This window comes from Ixodes scapularis, unplaced genomic scaffold (genome assembly GCF_016920785.2).
Source record: "Ixodes scapularis isolate PalLabHiFi unplaced genomic scaffold, ASM1692078v2 PGA_scaffold2__306_contigs__length_199485367, whole genome shotgun sequence".
Taxonomy (NCBI): Eukaryota; Metazoa; Arthropoda; class Arachnida; order Ixodida; family Ixodidae; genus Ixodes; species Ixodes scapularis.
The window spans coordinates 44,203,121-44,223,792 of NW_024609857.1; the positions used below are offsets into that span (position 1 = coordinate 44,203,121).

General features: G+C 47.9%; 2 protein-coding genes across 2 annotated transcripts; both read left to right on the forward strand.

Annotated features, from left to right (window-relative positions):
- Nucleotides 1-11,978: 11,978 nt before the first annotated feature.
- On the forward strand, nt 11,979-13,249 carry LOC121836457 (the record flags this gene model as incomplete). The annotated part of the gene is made up of 4 exons (XM_042291357.1): nt 11,979-12,006; nt 12,135-12,283; nt 12,642-12,761; nt 13,187-13,249. Coding segments are annotated over exons 1-4 (360 nt in total), but the record flags the coding sequence as incomplete, so codon positions are not given.
- A 6,741-nt stretch (nt 13,250-19,990) lies between these two features.
- LOC121836458 (putative nuclease HARBI1) lies at nt 19,991-20,428 on the forward strand. The gene has a single exon (XM_042291358.1). It carries the CDS (start codon nt 19,991-19,993, stop codon nt 20,426-20,428), a length of 438 nt encoding a protein of 145 aa, XP_042147292.1.
- Nucleotides 20,429-20,672: the final 244 nt, after the last annotated feature.

Below are 20,672 nucleotides of genomic sequence, written 5' to 3' on the forward strand. Positions count from 1 at the left end.
AGGGCAAACACGTGCCCCCCTCAGAGGTCACGTGACCTCGGGAGGGGGTCACGTGACCAAAATTTTAGAGCGCAGCTCTTAGGGGCCCGTTCCCGGCTTGAGCGGCGTCGGCGTCGCCGTTGGCGTCGGCGTAACCAAGGTCACCCCAAGGTCACGCGACCCCCCAAGGTCATCCCAAGGTCACGTGGCCCCCAAGGTCACCCCAAGGTCACGTGACCCCAGAGGTCACGTGACCCCTCCCCCAGGGTCACGTGACACCCAAAGTCACGTGACCCCCCGAAGTCACGTGACCACCCCCAGGGTCACGTGACTTCCCCGATGACGTCATCGATGACGTCACCGGCATCCACATTGTCATCGTCATCATCACTGATGACGTCATGAGTGACGTCACTGATGACCTCACCGGCATCCGCATCGTCATCGTCATCATCACGGATTACGTCATCGGAGTCCGCATCATCATCGTCCCTGATGACGTCATTAGTGACGTCACTGATGACCTCACCGGCATCCGCATCGTCATCGTCATCATCACTGATGACGTCATCAGTGACGTCACTGATGACGTCACCGGCATCTGCATCGTCATCGTCATCATCACGGATGACGTCATCAGTGACGTCACTGATGACAGCATCGGCATTGTCACGTGACCCCCCAAGGTCACGTGGCCCCCCTCCCCACGTCGCTTCACCCCCCAGCACCCTTCCGTCCTCCTCCTCAAGAGCTGCGCTCTAATTCGGTGTTACAGGGAGTGGTAAACGGCTTTCACTTTTTTTCCGCTAGATTTAGCGGGGAAATTTTTCCGCAAGGTTTAGCGGGAAAATTTTTTCCGCTAGATTTAGCGGGGAAATTTTTTACGCTAGATTGAGCGGGGAAATTTTTTCCGCTAGATCTAGCGGGGAAATTTTTTCCGCTAGATTTAGCGGGGAAATTTTTAGGGGGGAAATTTTTTCCGTTAGATTTAGCGGGGAAATTGTTTCCGCTAGATTTAGCGGGGAAATTTTTTCCGCTAGATTTAGCGGGGAAACTTTTTCCGCTAGATTTAGCGGGGAAATTTTTCCGCTAGATTTAGCGGGGAAATTTGTTCCGCTAGATTTAACGGGGAAATTTTTTCCGCTAGATTTAGCGGGAAAATTTTTCCGCTAGATTTAGCGGGGACGGAGAAAATTTTCCGCTAGATTTAGCGGGGCAAATTTTCCGCTAGATCTAGCCAGAAATTTTTACGCTAAATTTACCGGAGAAATTGTTCCGCTAGATTTAGCGGGGAAAATTTTCCGCTAGACATAGCGGGGAAATTTTTCCGCTAGATATAGCGGGGAAATTTTCCGCTAGATTTAGCGGGCAAATTTTTCCGCTAGATTTAGCGGGGAAATTTACCCATAATGCACCGCGCGGCTACGCCGACAGCGACGCCGACGGCGACGCCCACGGCGACGCCAACGGCGACGCCAACGGCGACGGCGACGGCGACGCCGCTCAAGCCGGAAACGGGCGCCTAAAGGCCGGTTCTCACATGCAGCGAAGCGCTGATGTAGCGCTCCTCACGTGCCGTCAGGTACTTATCGTATGCCATGAGCAACAGTTTTGACGGTGCGATACAAAGCTGGTGAACGCTGCCGTCAGCACGCGCTTAGCACGAGGTTAGCGCTATGCTTGTAGCGCTCCGCTGCATGTGTGAACGGGCCTTAAGAGCTGCGCTCTAAAAGCAAATGCAATGGTACAAAATCGAAGTTGCACATTGGTTCGCGCTGAGCAGCAAGGCTATCTATCATAATGGCCGCTGATCTTGCGTTACAACACTCTCAAAGCTGTTGCTCGAGCGTGTGGCTTCATCTTGCGGTTCATTATCACGTGCTCTCGAGCAAATGAGACATTGGGTAAAGTCACGCGCTCGCGCCAGCACACTGAAAGCGTTGTACTGCATTTAGTGTGAAATGGAGTATAGTCCCACTTGAGTGACAAACAGCGACAACCAACGCCATCAAATTTCAAGCACACGTAGCACGCAGGTGCCTGCGATTGGTGCTTGACGTAGGTGCATATGTAAAGCCTTTTATCACAAGTCCAGATGCCACGGCACCCATTATTCGGAGCGCGTTCGCTTTCATGTGAAGATGAAGACTGCATGCACCGAGAATGCGGTTGAGGACGTCACAACTTTCTAAAATGGCTTAGATCTCGTACGTATTGTTGGAATAAGTATATGTGAACCTGCACGTTAGTATACTCACGGTTTCAAATGCGAGTGAGTTCTCTCGCGAGACGACGCTGAAATTACGGCGAACAAGCGCTGCTTCTCTCTAACCTAACACGCTCGATAAGGAAGTTACGCGAATCTCTGCCCCATTTGCATTCCGTACAAGCAGATGGTCGGTGAAATTAACATAACACTTTATTTTATTTTCAAACCTTTGGAACGACATATTGTTTTCTCTTTTTTTTATTACACAAAACCGTTCCGGCTAAAAACAACTGGCGCCTGCGTCATCCACATAACCAAACAACCGCAACTTTTTTTCTTTTTTTTTTAAGGCTGATGTCAGACGGGGCGTCGTTTTTCGTTGTGAATAAGGAAGTACAGGTTGTTTCACGAAAGGTGGACAAATTCGATATTGCGAAAACTACGGTCTTAACAAAAAAAAAAAAGGCTTGTGTCGTTTTGGTCCTGGGCCCGGGGCCTTTTTAAGAAAATTATTAAAGTCAAGGATAATTACGTTTTTAATTATTTTTGTCTAATTAATTTTTTAATCTTGTGTTGAAGGGCATGATTTCAGTTAGAAAATTCGTCAGCATCATCAAAAAACACAAAATCAAGAAATTGCAGGACGATAGAAGGCACGCGAAGCATTTTACTGCTTTCTGAAAAATCGCACGAATTCAATGGGTTTTTAAGTTTCGGTTTGCTATCGGAGCGCATCACGGCTCCGACGGCAGCACGCCCCGTGAAGAAATAGTGACACCAGCTCCTGGTGCGTCACGCGATGACAACGTTGTGTGAAGTGGCGTGAAGGTACAGGCATTGGAGTTTTAGCGCATGTGTGAGTTTACAATACTCTATAGTTTTCGCATACGACAAACGCGCTACCGATACCACGAATGACCGCCCAGCGTTCCGCCATGCTTCGCTCCGGATGCAAGGGACACTCGTTGTACCGCTTGCAGGCGACGCAGGTGGCTCAGGGCCGACGGATTGGGCGAGCACGGCGGAACGCTCTGCGTCGATCGACAACGGAGCTCGCTCGTGGTGATATAGACCTTTCCAAAAAGGGACTCCTGGCCGGTACCATCCTCATTGTTCGTGCCTATGGCACGTGATTTGCTCAATTTCCAATGCGACGAACATGCACGTGCTGGGCTGAGGAGATCGCACTCTTGGCTGAGGACTTCTAGATATTGGAATGGTGTTTTAAACATAGTATTATCCGCCGAGAAACTGAGAGTGATTAAAAGACGAGAGCTAGATGCCTTTGTCTCCACCAGAGTGTCAAACCATAATCGAACTGAACGGAAAACCGGAACCGAACCGTTATTTTTAGCCAACCCGGAACTGAACCGAACCGAAATATTCGCCGACGTCTTGAATCTGAAATGGAACTGAAGGGCAAAAATGTGACGGCAAACGATTCAAAACGGTTCACGGGATTTTTCTTTGTTTTAGAGCGCAGCTCTTAGGGGCCCGTTCCCGGCTTGAGCGGCGTCGGCGTCGCCGTCGGCGTAACCAAGGTCATCCCAAGGTCACGTGGCCCCCCAAGGTCATCCCAAGGTCATCCCAAGGTCACGTGACCCCCAGAGGTCACTGACCCCTCCCCCAGGGTCACGTGACTTCGGGGGGGCATCCGCATCGTCATCGTCATCATCACAGATGACGTCATCAGTGACGTCACTGATGACGTCACCGACATACGTATCGTCATCGTCATCATCGCTGATGACGTCATCGGAGTCCGCATCGTCATCGTCACTGATGACGTCATCAGTGACGTCACTGATGACATCATCGGCATCGTCACGTGACCCCCCAAGGTCACGTGACCCTCCAGGTCACTTCACCCCCCAGTACCCTTCCCTCCTCCTCCTCAAGAGCTGCGCTCTTATTCGGTGTTACAGGAAGTTGTAAACGGCTTTCACTTTTTTTTTTGTTAATATTACAAAATGAAGATTTGAAAAAAAAAAATGGACGGCAGCATGGAGTCAAGGCTTGCCATCAAGTGATGTCGTGCCACATGGCCCCGTGACGTCACGTGACTCACTGCGTTAATTCGAATCAAATTGGGAACGTTATGAGACCTATTAGCGTTATTGATACCCTGACGTTAAATGACATCATGACTTCGCACCGCGAGTCACGCGACACCGTGACCTGCTCGACTCTCATGAGCGCAATTCGAGTGCTCGAATTCATGACAATTATCATCCCCAAGTACTCGGGTAATAGCGCGTGCTCAATCAAAGATGAGAATAGCCGAACTCGAAGTCTGAAGCTCAGCCTATGCTATATATTTCGCCAACCCCTGCGCATGACTATGATGAAACTGAAGGTGTATAATTAGTGTCACATCACGTGACCGCTTGTTCTAATTGCGAGTTGGCGAGGGGAGAGCTGTTCTTCTCGCTTATTATTTGCGTCTGTCACTGCGTGGAGAAGAATACTAAAGTGTGTTTTTGCAAGTTATCTATATCACAGATTAGTTCTTAGCGGTATTTTCTCAAAAGTACAAAACTTGTTGCACGATCTCTTGTTTCGTACAGATCACTGAGGCACACATGCATGTTTTCGTTGTTGCTGAATTGCCCCAGAATCTTTTCTCCGAGAAATAAAGAACTGTAAGGACCTAATGTGATTTATTAATCTGACGTTACATAGAACTAAAAGAAATATCCCAGTGGTCTCATAGGGACAGCCGAACGTCGGCAGCCCCTGTAAATTGAATTAAATTGAATTGAATTTATTTGCGCCATATTGTGCCGAGGACACCGGACAAAAAGCCTCCATGAGGAGACTTGACAAGGTCCGGTGCCCTTGTAGGTATAGGACATCGTTTATAAATGAAAGCAAAAGGACACAAGAATATCTATCTAAACAAAGTGCGCATACAGTGATTTTTTTGTTAAACAATGCGTATCAACACCATCTGTAATGAATCTGTTCAGCAGTTTAGGCAGGTTATGAACAAGGGATTGTAATTCACAATTGGTGCGAAAATAAGGAACATTCCAAAACTCTTTGCGACGGATATTGATGACGAATTCCCGTTTGGTTAGATTTGATAGAACGGATAAAAAAGCAATGAACCCTGCAGATGAGAATAAATACAAAAACAGCAAGCGATAGTCATAAACATAAGAGACTTTCATAATATTATGGTTTGAAAACAATGGTTTGGCATGAGTATCATAGGGAACATTCGCAATAAAACGTAGCATCTTTTTTGTAGAATCATTGGTCTGCTGATATTTCTTTTAGTGGTGGTGCCCCATACCAGGTGGCAATAGTTAATTTGCGAACTAAACAAAGCATGATAAACTTGAGTTTTAACATTCGTAGGCCATAGAGACCGACAGTGACCGATGATACCAACCACTTTTGCCAGTTTGTGCGCTAAATATTTTATGTGATGATCCCACTGCATAAATTCTGAAAAAATTACACCTAGCGTTTTATGATAGCTTACTATTTCAATCTGACTGCTACCAATAGTTAGAGCATAACTAGTATTAATGAGTTTATTTACAGGTCTGAAAACAACAGCCTTTGATTTGGCAGCATTTACCTTCAGACCGTTTTTCTCCCACCATAAAAAAAAAAAAAACAATTCTCCAGCACATTGTTTCCGTTTGTAAAACGTTCATCAATATCCGTCGCAGACAGGAAAATACTAGTGTCGTCGGCATACATAATAAAACGTGATTTATGGCAAATATTCACTGTGTCATTGATATAAACATTGAACAATAGCGGGCCAAGTATACTGCCTTGCGGCACACCAGATGTCAGTAGTTGCAAAGAAGATACATAATTATTCACTGAGACACATTGCTGACGCTTTGCCAGGTATGAATGAACAAAGGCTAGAGAGGTGACCCTTAGACCGTAAGACGAGAGCTTATCAAGGAGCGTTGTATGATCTCTCAGGAGTGTCGTTCCCAAGTTTTTGTTAAACCTCGAGCACCTCCATATTTTGTTGAAACTTCACAGTTTTAGAGCGCAGCTCTTAGGGGCCCGTTTCCGGCTTGAGCGGCGTCGGCGTCGCCGTTGGCGTCGCCGTCGCCGTCGGCGTCGGCGTCGGCGTAACCGCGCGGTGCATCATGGGAAATGTCCCATAATGCACCGCGCGAGCCCCCCACCGGGGTCACGTTACCTCGTGGGGGGGGGGGGGCTCGTGACCCTCCCGAGGTCACGTGACCCCGGTGCATCATGGGAAATGTCCCATAATGCACCGCGCGAGCCCCCCACCGGGGTCACGTGACCTCGTGGGGGGCACGTGACCCCCCAAGGTCACGTGACCCCCCGAAGTCACGTGACTCCCCTAAGGTCACGTGACCCCCGCCGATGTCGCGTGACCCCCCAATGACGTCATCGTCACTGATGACGTCACCGGCATCTACATCGTCATCGTCATCATCACTGATGACGTCATCATCACTGATGACGTCACCGGCATCCACATCGTCATCGTCATCACTGATGACGTCATCAGTGACGTCACTGATGTCGTCACCGGCATCCACATCGTCATCGTCATCGTCACTGATGACGTCACCAGCATCCGCATCGTCATCGTCATCATCACTGATGACGTCACCGGCATCCGCATCGTCATCGTCATCATCACTGATGACGTTACCGACATCCGCATCGTCATCGTAATCATCACTGATGACGTCATCAGTGACGTCACTGATGTCGTCACCGGCATCCACATCGTCATCGTCATCATCACTGGTGAAGTCATCAGTGACGTCACTAATGACGTCATCGGTACCCGCATCGTCATCGTCACTGATGACGTCATCAGTGAAGTCAGTGATGACATCATCGGCATTTGGGGGTCACGTGACCCCCAAGGTCACGTGACCCCCCTGGTTAGTTGAACCCCCCCCCCAGTGCCCTTCCCTCCTCCTCCTCAAGAGCTGCGCTCTAATTCGGCGTTACAGGGAGTTGTAAGCGGCTTTCACTTTTTGGGTGAAAAAAAGAGCACTGGAGGATCACTGTTAATTATAATTGCCGAATTAACAACCCTAAACGAAGGAAAGAGGTTATCCAAAAAAAATAAAAAAAAATAGGGTTCGGGGGGGGGGGAGGGGGGGAGGGGGGAGGGGAGAGGAGTTTAGCTTCCAATACATATTTTGCGCAGTAAAGTGGTATTCACACGAGGAGGAAATGTAGAAAATGTCTCCACGGAACGCGCATCACGCGTCGAAAACGTCCGACTTTTGGGATGCGGCGCTGCGACATCAGCAACACGACGGAGGAAGGGGGGGGGGGACGCTTGGGAGGCACAAAACCATCCTGGTCTGGCGGCGAATCAGTCTATTTTAAATCATATTTTCTAGTTAAACTTTTTGGTTTCAAATGTAAACCTTGCTAAATTCGTCTGTGGTGGAGTCTAGCGGGGAAATCGCCCACTTGGATTGCAAACGCTAACATATCCCTCCACCTGGTACTTTGTAGGAGTGAATGACGAAGCTTAGGAGGAAATTGGACCCGCTGTCGACGCCAAGCATATCCCTACGAAGATTTCTCCTCCGGATGAACACCACTTAAAGGTTCAACCAGCCCGCATCTTCGGGTGAGTTTAGAAAGATTGGCCCCAGGAATTACTTTGTTTTCCAAAAACACCCTTGCCAGAAAGCGCGTTTTCGTGGTTCCAGACGCTCGCGCCATTCACGACGACGCTGTACCGAACAAAAATAATTTCTGTCTGCCAAAGATATGGCTTGCACTCAGACTTGTACCGTACGCATTACAAGTAATCAAATTACTTGTAATTGATTACTTTTTGGAGTAATTTTGTAATCAGTTGATTACTTTTATTAGGCAGTAATCACAAGAGTAATCTGATTACTTTTTGAAGTAATAAAATTACTTGTAACCGTTACAATTTGTCCACGGGACCCCCCCCCCCCCCCCCTCCCCCGACACACGCTTTTTTTTATGAACTGACAAGAATGAAATTTGCTTTTGTTTTTTTTCGAACGGAAAAAATAAAGATCTTTGTGGAGCTGTAGGAAACGATGTCAATCTCTTAGTATGTACAGTTTCTGTAGAATGTCCGTTTTTTTTTGTTTTTTTTTTTTTCGAGCTTGGACTGGGAGTGGGGAGCCCTTGGAAGCCACATTGTGTGACAAAGGTCATTCAGGGCGAAGTTTGAGGAAGCAGATTGTAGCTTTGTAAGTCCTTCGTTCAAACTAGCCCCCTCACGCACACACACACAGACATAAAAAAAATTTTAAAAATCCTGCTTAGGGTGCCTACTCGCAGCCCGTAGGAGAACCAGAACCGAAGAATGCCTAAAGCGGATACAAAACATAACAAAGGCAGTTGAAATATTTCCCCATTTCCCCTACGTGGTCTTTGTGACAAGTTCGAGTTGAGAAGTGGTCGGGGCGATCTCTTCCGCTAATGAATACTACACATGATCCGTTTCAAATCCTGGAGCTGCTGCTCCTTTGTATAACATGCGAGCTCATCCATATGTGAATAATAAAATGAACGACGCAAACTTTGAGCGACAACCCTTGCTCAAGCTTAACAAGATCTAGAACCCCTTCCGCCCCCCCCCCCCCCCTCCCCACACACACACACACTGCCGAACGCCCACATCATTAAACGTCTTCAAACGAATTCTATGCTTGTGTCCGCATTGTGAAGGTGCAACGACCACGAAGAGGGAGCCAGTTTTTCTTCTTGAGTACTTGTGCAAATGTGCAACATAGGTTGGAAGTAGTTCATTGTTACGAGCGCTAAAGATGTGCCTTCACACAATAAAGTAATTGGAAAAGTAACGATTACTTCTTTAAGTAATGTCCAATTACTTTTGCCGTCGAGTAATCAAGTAATCTAATCGAATACTTTTTAGCCAAGAGTAATAGTAATTGTAATCGACTACTTTTTTTTAGTAACGTGTACAAGACTGCTTGCACTGAGCGCGAACGTTCTGCAGGGTGGTTTTTGCAGCACCGAATTTAATTTTCTTAGCAAGAACACATCGCAATACGCTCAGCATATGGAGGACGGGACAGCGGGCAACATGGCCAGGGCCAGAAGCAGGTGCAAACACGACTCTCACCATCACCTTGACAAGACATCAAAGCATGGAAGGTCTCCAGGGGTGCGATTTTGGTAACCTCGAGCGCGAGATATACTTTTCCTCTCGCGGAGCGCGCAAAGATAGAATACGCAGACGGTTCGGCTGTTAACGCTCGAATGACGAGATTTGTCTGCTACGAAGCGCCATTCGTAAACTCAAATAAAACAAGAAAACACCGTGCGTCGCCAGCTTACAGACCAAAAAACGAAAATCGGATGGTCTGTTACAAACCGAGTGCCGCGTCGAAGTGAGATGGAACGCGTGCTGAAATCGGAATCATCTGCTAGTTCACATTAGAAGTGATTAACAACCCGGGTTCATATGCAAACCTCAAGAGGTTCTGCTGACGTACGCAAAACGCCATCATCGATTGATGGATGGAGCATACAGCGCGCGAACACCGAGCCGCCCGGTATATTTTAGTTTTTAACAATATCGCCTAAGGCACCGGCTTGGCAGCTGCGGCCGCAGCCACGCCGCGTGGCGACATTAGTCCCTTCTTCTAAAGGCGGCGTGGTTCGGTCTTCAAATGCCGTGTTTGGACGAATGGTCGGTCCGATTGCGATAAAATTCATGTCAGTCAATCAGTTTTGATGTGAGGCAGCCAATGGTACTAATGTCAACGGCGATATCAATAGGCTCAATAGGCAAACACAAACTGCGGCCTTCAAGTTGGGGGCCAAAGTACCGTGCATCTTGGTGTTCGGCCCCCTTCCTTGTATTTTTCGAAATTACTCAACTGTTCTTGCTCTGGGTGGTTTGTTCAAATGGCTTGTGAACAGCTGTTTGGTAATACACGGTTATTGTATACACAAATTGTGGGTTCAATTAGCGCATCACACTAAAACGTAGAGACTTTTTTATGTTTTATTTTCGTGGTCAATGGCTTAGAAATAAAAAAAAATATGTTATGAATGCGGTAAAACGATTTAGCTTATGGATGAACGGCGTTGGGCCAAGGCTAATGTATGTCAATAGAGAGTTTTAGAATAAGGAGCCCAACGTTTAGGTTTTCCTGAGAAATTGGGGGACTCAAACGCAACAAGGTAATTGTTGTCGGCGGCTTATAGAATAGGGGTTTCGCAATGCAGGGCAGAGCGCTTACGTTTCTCGTTTGCAGCGCCAATGCAGCTAACGAGCGTAATAATAAAAAAAGAAAGATATTAAAAAACGTAGAACATGTGCGCTTAGAAAGTTCTTTTTGTTTACAAATAATAGTTAAGGTAGGCACGTAGCCAGGGGGAGGCCCATGGGGCCCGCCCCCCCCCCCCCCCCCCCCCGCCCCCGAGACCTTTAATTTTGCTGGGACCTCTTCTCCCCTCTTCCCCTTATACAGCATTTTGTCATGAGTTCAGATCCGCATGTCGTGGTTCACATCCGCATGCCCCGGCAATGTATTGCTAAATGGGAGTATGCTTCAACTTTAAGGAACTGTGATGTTCGCGAAGTCTGATGTTTAAAGGGGCACTGACACATCAAAATCATATTTTTTATTATTATCCGAAACGGTCGAAAACGATGCCGGGACATTACCCTTAAAATTTGAAATTTGGGAATTCAGTATTCGTGAAGTAAAAAAACAATTTCCAAATGCCGAATTCGAAGTTCCCGCGCGATCGGCGCCGGTGCCTTGACGTCAAAAATTGCGGAGACCTGAGAGTCCCCTTTCCTGTCACCACTCCCTGCTGTTGCCATGGCGACCCAAAGCGAGGAGGAAAGGAGCGAGCGCCGGCTAGCGCCGGCGTTGCGGCGGACCGGTTTTGAGCGGTGTCGCCTGTTTTCCGTTGGAGGATACAAATCCAGGAGACGGCACCACAACGAACTCCCGATTTTTGGTATTTCAAAAAGAAGGGCCGTAGTGCGTTCGCAATTGCGTTAAAAAACATGTTTTAGGATTGCCGTCATTAAATGTTATAAAGATGCCGCCTACAAAGCTTCTAAATTTCCTGATTTTTGACGTCACCGATCAAAAGAAGCGAGGAGGCGAGAGGCGGGAAAATCAAACGCCAAAAATAAAAAGGCGCGCGGGCGCGCGGGAAAATTTTTTTTCGCGATGCGGTTTTTTTTTTGCGTGTCTATGGCTGCAACTTGCATCGTTTTAGACAATAAAAATAAATACGACCTTTGGGGTGTCAGTGCCCCTTTAAGCATCTCCCCGTTTGAACGATGTATGAGTGTCCGCCGGAGAATGGGATTTCATAGACTGTCCAATGAACGAACATCATGCATTGCTTAATGTGGCATTCGACGTTGTCTGCTTAATTGTTTATATTTGCGCGTCTTTTTTTTTTTACCACGGTTACAATTTGGCTTAGTTTGTTGCGGGCTGAGAATACAACATTGACCGCGTATCTCGAGGCGACTCCCATTATCCCATGAGAAAGTCGGTGAATATATTATATGACTGGTAGGTGCTTGCTGTCTTTTTTGAGCTTTTCCTTTGTTAGGATCCACCTTTATGCTACGAATTAGTTTGTCACAAGCCGATGAGTAAGCGGCAGAGACCAAAAACGGAACGAACCTTACGCTAGAGGTATTTTCCACAACGAAAACACACAAACTACAAATACCTTTTCGTACAATAGTATCAGATCAAGATACTTGGCTTCAGGCGGTTTCGACATATCCACGAGAGCGCCGGCCTTGATTCGCTACAAATAGATGACCGATTTTGCATTCCTAACTCAACGTTAGTAATTGAATACCTAAAAATGATAACCCAGGAGGATACCGCGCTTTCAGCATAGACGTGGAAAAGTTCTATTAGTTTATGCCCCATGATGAACACATGAAGAGAGTAAAGAAATGTATTTTTAGACCACAATGATGAAGCAAGGATTAGGACAAATAGCGAAATTCAAGCCGAAGATTGCCTTGAACTTTTGTCCTTTTATCTAAAATCCACGTTTAAAGGCTGGCGGGATAATATTTATGCACAGAAGTCAGGCGTTTGCATAGGTTCAAGGGCTTAGCAATATTCTTCTGAGAAAAGATGACAGCGCACTTAAACATAGATTGGTAGGTAATACACCACAAATATTCTGGTATGTAGATGTATACTTGGTGTTCATAGAGAAGGCAGAACATAGTAGAACAATAGACGACGTGCTAAGGTCGTTCACAGACAAAGACTTAGGACTTCGTTTTACCTTTGAGACCCCCAAGGAAAACTAAATTAATTTTTTGGAACTCCTAGTGGAATTAAAAGAAGAACATGCATGCTTGATACACTACCCTAGAACCACCAAAACCTTGCTTGACTACAGGTCGACTCATTAAAAACTTGTTAAGCACGGTATCGCTTTTTCATGCTGGCAGTCAGCGCTGACAAAATCTCATATCCACAAAATGAAAGCAAGCTTCTCCGCCGAAATCGCCAGGCTCAGGCACTCAAACTTTCCAAACAGAGTTATCTCATCGGCCTGTGACAAACTAATTCGTAATATAAAGTTGAGTCCTAAAAAAGAAAAAGTTAAAAAAATACAAAAAGAACGGAGCAGTCATACCATATATTCACCGCCTCTCTCATAAGATAAGGGGGCAATGTCGTATTCTCAGCCCGCAACACAGTGAGCAGGATTGTAATCGTGATGAAAAAACGCGCAAATATAGACAATCAGACAGACAACGACGAATGCCACATTAAGCAATGCATGATGTTCGTTCCTTGGACAGTCTATGAAAATCCATTCTCCGGCGGACACTCATACATCAGTTAAACGGGGAGATGCTTAAAAATCAGGCTTTGCGAACGTCATAGTTCGTTGAAGGGTGGAGCATACTCCCATTTAGCAATACATTGCCGGGACTGCGGATGCGAACCACGGTTCAGTGACACAAATATACTGAACAAACAAAAATATCAGTTATCTAGGAAGATTATTGAGGCCTACCATATAGAAAAGAAGAAAACAATGTGCGTGAGCCAACCATCAGTGAACCTCAGGGACAGTGAGACTGGTTTTTTAGACATCGGATAATTTCTTTTTTGAAGAAAACATAAAAGAAGTGACCCCACAGTGAAAGAGAAGCGACACCACGGTGAAAATAAAAAGAAAACCCCATGCCCAACCGTTTTCAAAATAAGAAAGTTGATAGTCAGCTCCTTGTCCTGTATTTATTTCTCTTCTCTGTGTCCCTGTGTTTCGCGATGTTTTTTTTTTATCATGAACTCTTACCAACTAGCCCAACTGTCCATTCTTTTATGATTCATTCCGTTTGCATATGATGTTTCTGTGCACCTGAGCAGCGGCGTAGACTTTCCATTTTCCCGGGGATTGGGGGGGGGGGGGGGGGGGGGGGGTGCTGCGCGTTTTTTTTTTTTTTTGCCAGAGTTGGAGATTGAAGCTAACGAAAACACGCTGGAATTCCATTTCCCATGTATTTTGTCAATAAAGGCAACGTACGCGTTATTTTGTTTACATGCCGCTACTAGAAGCTCGTTACATGGCACGTAAACAGCATCTCGGTAGGGATCATGGCCCGGGCCCGGGGGGGGGGGGGGGGGCTCTGCCCTCCCCCCCCAGATTTCCCAGGGGGGGCAAAAGCCCCGTTGCCCCCCCCCCCCCCCCGCCCCATAGTGTACGTCTATGCATTTGAGAGGTTTATATGGTGCTCGTTAGTTGTAATCTTGCTGCACGTAAAATGATTAGTATATTGTCACGTGGCGAAGTCACTCGGACAACTTGAAGGAACATAAACGAAGGGTTTATTAAGCGAACTTTGCCCTCCGAAAAGAAAGATCGGCGGGAGGCGAGTGTGGGCGGTAGCCGGCGAAGAGAATAATAATAGAAGCGGTCGGCCGGCTGCTATCTTCTTACCCGCTCATCGAACTTTCCAGAATCTTCGGATAACAACGAGCTGTTTCGAGAGCAGCGTCTCGATAAGCGTATGAACGAAAAGCGCGCACTCATGGCGCGCGCGTAAAGGAGGATAGATAACATTACGCAGCTCGCGGCTTGACACAGCACGATGCGTGGCATAATCCCCCCCTGAAAGTAGCATCGGCCCGATGCTACACCATTATTAAAAAAAAGGAATACAAATCTACGAAGGAAACAATTAGTCCTCTATCTTGCGTAGTAAGGTTTCAGGCGAACAACATAAACCACGTCGGGTCGGGAGCGGCGTCGTTGTGAACTCTGAATTCCATCGGGGACGACCTCGTAATCTAGTTCGCCAATGCGGCGGACGACCTTGTAGGGTCCGAAGTAACGCCGCAGTAGCTTCTCGCTGAGTCCCCGTCGACGAACAGGCGTCCAGACCCAGACCTGGTCTCCGGGCTTGTATTCCGTGTCGCGGCGTCGTAGGTTGTAGCGCCTGGCGTCGAGTCGCTGTTGGTCCTTGATGCCGAGACGGGCAAGCTGGCGCGCCTCTTCCGCCCGTTGTAAGAACGAGTCGACATCACTGTTCAAGTCCTCGTCTTCGACGTGAGGTAACATTGTGTCGAGCATGGTGGTGGGCTGTCGGCCGTAAACCAGCTGGAACGGAGTCGTCTGCGTAGTCTCTTGGACCGCCGTATTGTACGCGAAAGTGACGTATGGTAGGATGTTGTCCCACGTCTTGTGTTGCACATCCACATACATTTACAGCATGTCCGCGAGGGTTTTGTTGAGGCGCTCCGTCAGGCCATTTGTCTGAGGGTGGTACGCTGTCGTTCTGCGGTGGCTCGTGTTGCTGTAGTGCAGAATTTGTTGCATCAGCTCAGCTGTAAAAGCAGTTCCTCTGTCAGTGATGAGTACCGCAGGTGCGCCATGTCAGAGAAGAATCTCGTGAACGAAAAATCGGGCTACCTCCATGGCAGTGCCAGTGGGCAGGGGTTTCGTTTCTGCGAATCGGGTGAGATAGTCCGTCGCGACAACTATCCACTTGTTGCCGGATTCCGACGTAGGGAAGGGGCCAAGCAAGTCCATTCCAACTTGCTCAAACGGTTTGGAGGGTGGCTCAATCGGCTTGAGAAGGCCCGCGGGCTTCGCTGGCCGCGTTTTCCGGCGTTGGCACTCTCGGCAGGTGTGGACATAATTGGCAGCATCGGACGCAAGCCGCGGCCAGTAGTAGCGTGCTCGGATCCTCGCATGAGTACGCGCTTGTCCCAGGTGTCCCGATGTTGGGTCGTCGTGACATGCCTCAAGAATTTCATTGCGTAGGTCTGAAGGGACGACCAGGAGGTACTCTGTACGTGTAGGACTGAAGTTCTTTTAGAGCGCAGCTCTTAGGGGCCCGTTCCCAACTTGAGCGGCGTCGGCGTCGCCGTCGCCGTCGGCGTCGGCGTAACCAAGGTCATCCCAAGGTCACGTGCCCCCCAAGGTCATCTCAAGGTCACGTGACCCCCAAGGTCACCCCAAGGTCACGTGACCCCCAAGGTCACGTGACACCCAAAGTCACGTGACCCCCTGAAGTCACGTGACCCCGAGGTCACGTGACCCCCCCCCGAAGTCACGTGACACCCCCAGGTCACGTGACCCCCGCCGAGGTCACGTGACCTCCCCAATGACGTCATCGTCACTGATGACGTCATCTGCATCCGCATCGTCATCGTCATCATCACTGATGACGTCATCAGTGACGTCACTGATGATGTCATAAATGATGATGACGATGACGATGCGGATGCCGGTGAGGTCATCAGTGACGTCACTGATGACGTCATCAGTGATGATGACGATGACGATGCGGATGCCGGTGACGTCATCAGTGACGTCACTGATGACGTCATCAGTGATGATGACGATGCGGATGCCGGTGACGTCATCAGTGACGTTGACGTCATCGGGGAGGTCACGTGACCTCGGCGGGGGTCACGTGACCCTGAGGGTGGTCACGTGACCTGGGGGTGTCACGTGACTTCGGGGGGGCATCCGCATCATTGTCATCATCACAGATGACGTCATCAGTGACGTCACTGATGACGTCACCGACATCCGCATCGTCATCGTCATCATCGTTGATGACGTCATCAGAGTCCGCATCGTCATCGTCACTGATGACGTCATCGGCGACGTCACTGATGACATCATGGGCATCGTCACGTGACCCCCAAGGTCACGCGACCCCCCCCAGGTCACTTCACCCCCGCCCAGTACCCTTCCCTCCTCCTCCTCAAGAGCTGCGCTCTAATTCGGTGTTACAGGGAGTTGAGTTGTAAACGGCTTTCACTTTTTAACTAGGACGCCATTATGCAGACAAAACGTCGATAGACCACGTGTGAATGGTCTACGAACTTCGGTGCCTCGGCCTTGCAGATAGTCGATAAGGTCGCGCAGTTCCGGGTCAGCACGTTGCTGTACGGCGAAGTCAGCTGCGCTGAGTGTGCCGAGAAAATTCTCGTCATCATCTATCTCTGTTGCTGCAGAGCCCACCGGCGCGCGCGAAAGACAGTCGGCGTCGGAGTGCTTTCGTCCGGATTTGTACGCCACAGTAATACCAAATTCTTGAAGCCGGAGGCTCCACCTCGCGAGACGGCCGGCAGGGTCTTTCAAGTCAGCGAGCCAGCAAAGAGCGTGATGGTCGGTTACTACCCTAAAGGGTCTGCCGTAGATGTAGGGGCGAAACTTCGAAGTTGCCCACTTAATGGCGAGGCATTCCTTTTCCGTTGTCGAGTAGTTTCCTTCTGCCTTTGTTAAGGAACGGCTTGCGTACGCGATAACTCCTTCACGGCTGCCCTGTTTCTGGACCAGCACGGCGCCCAAGCCGACATTGCTTGCATCTGTGTGTATTTCAGTGTCGGCGGTTTCGTCGAAGTGCGCGAGCACGGGTGGACACTGAAGGCGTCGTTGAAGCTCTCGGAACGCAGCTTCTTGTTCTTGGCCCCAGGGCCGGTTTGCTCATCTTGCGGCTGCGGACGCGGCCGCGGCCAGGAGGGATATTTCTGTCACGTGACCAGCTCCATGGGGACAAGAAAGTACCTAGCGTCCCTTCCTAATGGCGGAGAAATCCGTGTCGCTTCGAGTAAAAAAAGTATAATTTCGCTCGCAGAAACTGACTGCACAGGCTTTCAACTGAGGTCCAATTGACCGCCCCATCATACGTTAGGAGCGGCAGGTAAAGTTACGGTCAGGGAACGTAAATATAAACCAAAATAAAGGAAAAATCACGCTAAACAAAAGCGGTGGTTGTGTATTTATATATATGTGCCAGCAAGGTCCGCCGCATCGGCCGCGTAGTCGAGCGGTTAGAACGCCGGGACTAGTCGTCGCGTTGAAAAAGTTCCGGATTCAAAACCGGCGAATTTTTTTTTTTTTTTTATTTTGCGCGTTTTTTTTGTGTGTTTTTTGTTTGTGATAATTTTTACAAACCGTCCTTGCTATGTCTGAGTCTTTGTTTCTTGCTCAGCATCTATTTTAATAGTTCTAAACGCAGAGACTGTACTTTTGCGTCCCAAAACGTCTGGCTACCCTACCTGTTGCGTGTTTTGCGCCATTTTCGGTTCTGCCGCACCTGCATTTCTTTCAACCGTTTCTTGACCGATTGCTAAACCGATCCACCGACATACTCACCGACCGACCGACGGACTGACTACGACTGATTTACGGACTTATCAACGCTCTCTGTCTGTGTGTGCCTACATAGAGACATGTCATCTAGGTCGAGACGCCTTGCTCGGCGAGAACGGATGTATCGGCACTATGGCATTCTGATGCTAGGCAGGGAACGCGTATTCCGAGAGCGCCTTAATCCTCTCGACGTGTTCGACGAGTTCGAGCTGCAGCAGCGATTCCGCTTCGGGTACGACGGCATCATGTATCTGGTCGAGCTTCTTCGGCCAGACCTGGAACCACAGACGCGCCGCAGTCAAGTCGTTTCTACGTAGCTGCAGGTGATTGTTGCGCTTCAGTTTTTCGTTACCGGGAACTTTCTCATCACGGCTGGCGACTACGTGCACGTCCACGTATCCACTGCATCGCGGATAGTCAGGAAGGTGACTGAAGCACTAGCACGTCGTGCAGAGAGGTTCATACCGTAAGTGGCAACATATTTATACCCTTTGTGGCGTTTAACCGGGCTATAATAAAGTCCTTGATTTAGCTGTTCATTTGATGTCATGCCAGCTAACTTGATGGAGGATTATGTGTTCAGTGGTGTCAAAGTGACACACTTGAAGAATATGTTTTTGCTTTGCCAGGCGATTCTTGATGGTGTCAGAATACTACACAATCAATATTTTGCAACAGCATCACGTATATTTTTAAGTAAAAAAAAAAACAATTGCTCGAAACCGAAACCGAACTGGGGAGGAAGAAGAAATGCAGAGGAGGAGAGGTTTGGCGTAAGCCAACTCTCTCCTCCTCTATATTTCTCACTGTGCATCTAGCCATCTCGTACAAACGAGATGGCTAGATGCACAGCCATCTGGTTCAAACAAGGGAGCCTTTTTGAAGGCTCCCTAGTTTAAACTAGACGGCAATGCAACTGAATGGCTGTGCAACTTTTTTTTTTTTAAATCAATGTAAATGTTGTTGTTTACAAGACACAGAAAATGCGTTTCATATGTCTTTTCTATTTTTAATATTCAATGTGTGCCTTCGATGACCCACGACTTTGATCATATCTGGTGGTTGTGTCTAAACTACAGAAAACGGCATGTGACCGCGGAGAGAGCGCGAAACCCATGTACGACGAAACCGTCCGACCTGACGTCCGATCAGGCAATATGACGCTCGGAGGCGAGGGTTTTCAACGTTTGCCAAAGGTCATTCCGGCAGCTCGCACGTCGGATTGGACGGTTTCGTCGTACACGTGTTTCGCGCTGAAGAGAGTGAGCACGACTCGAACAGTCCAGTTCTCGATCGGCGGTTTTCGGGTGGAAAGAAACCGAATTCCGAGCCACAAATTCTTTTCTGGGCAGTTGGGCTCTCACATGTCACGTACAACTAAAAACCTCGGCCAGCATAAATACCCTGTCAGTGTCCCTTTAAGATTGCCCACACAAGCGAGTGTAAAGGCGCATTCACCTACTTGCGACCAAGTATACGACCGAGTGAGACAAGACCGATTTCTAAGCCCTTTTCAATGGCGTAGGACCAGATGCGCTGCTGCGGAGCAGCTCCAAAGCCGTCGCAAGAGGCTCAAAACGCGGTCTTGCCTCAGAAGGTCCTACTCGGTTGCAAGTGTGCGAACGAGCCTTTAGTGTATCAGTGACGAGAGCGATAATAACCGAAGTGGAAGGCGTTGAAGCATTCATAATTGTAAACCCTTAATATTTTCGCAATCAGTCCTAATACAGGGAGGAAATAATAAAACAAGTTGGCGATCGCAGAGCCCTAGAAACAAAATGTTATTTTTCCCCTTTCCAACACCAATACGAATAGGTTTTAATTCCCATTTAAAAAAAAAAAACAACAAAAAAAAAAAAAACAACAGAAGGAACAACTTTTGGCCAATATAAAGTTTCTCAGTTGTACTTCCCTCTCTACAATGTTAGAAAATGCATTCCTTTACAAGTACTCGCTGTGTTATGAGCTCGTGCTTCTCGATAATTTGAACAATGATGAATGAAGCATTTTTTGATCTACCACAACAATTATTATTTTTAAAAGGAGTCCACACAATGTATATACTTTGGTATTTCGAAACAGTAATTGGTCGTATTAAAAAAAAAGTGCTTCTTGTAACTCTTCACAAAGTGGGTGTATGTGACAATAATATTAGTGCACAGATTCCAGAGCAGACGACAAATGTTTCAATGCAGGGGGCCAAATGAAGCTGAGGCGGCTGAAGTGCAGCAGCAGTTCTTTGAGGTGGCGGGCTTTCCTTCCGTTGTGGGTGCTGTGGATGGTACGCACATTCGGATTCAAGGACCGTCGAACCACGAAGAAGCGTACGTCAACCGCCATGGCTACCACTCCATCAACGTGCAGCTAGTGGTGGACGCTGCATACCAAATTCGCCATGTGGTAGCAAGGTGGCCTGGCAGTGCAAACGACTCCAAGATCTTCAAGAAGAGCGCCCTTTCCGTAAAGCTATCCAATGGAACCTACGACGGCTTGCTGCTGGGCGACAGCGGATATGCGTGCGAGCCATGGCTCATGACACCCTTCCTGGTGCCCTCGTCATCGCCAGAGGAGGAATACAACAAAGCTAACATCACGACCAGGTGTATCGTGGAAAGATAAGCACATAGATTAACATGATTTGTTCATTATCGCCATCTAAGTGGTTCAAATCATTTATATCTTAGTCACATAGAAACCCTCAAGCATTCGTCAGACATTTGGTAGGATGAATGCTGACAAAAATACAGCTAAGTGCATCTAATATGAATGTGAAAAATACATAAACAAAGTTGATGACGGCACTAATTAAATAAAAATGAAGCCTTCAAATAATTGTCTTATTCTTTTGCCTTGCTCCCCGCTT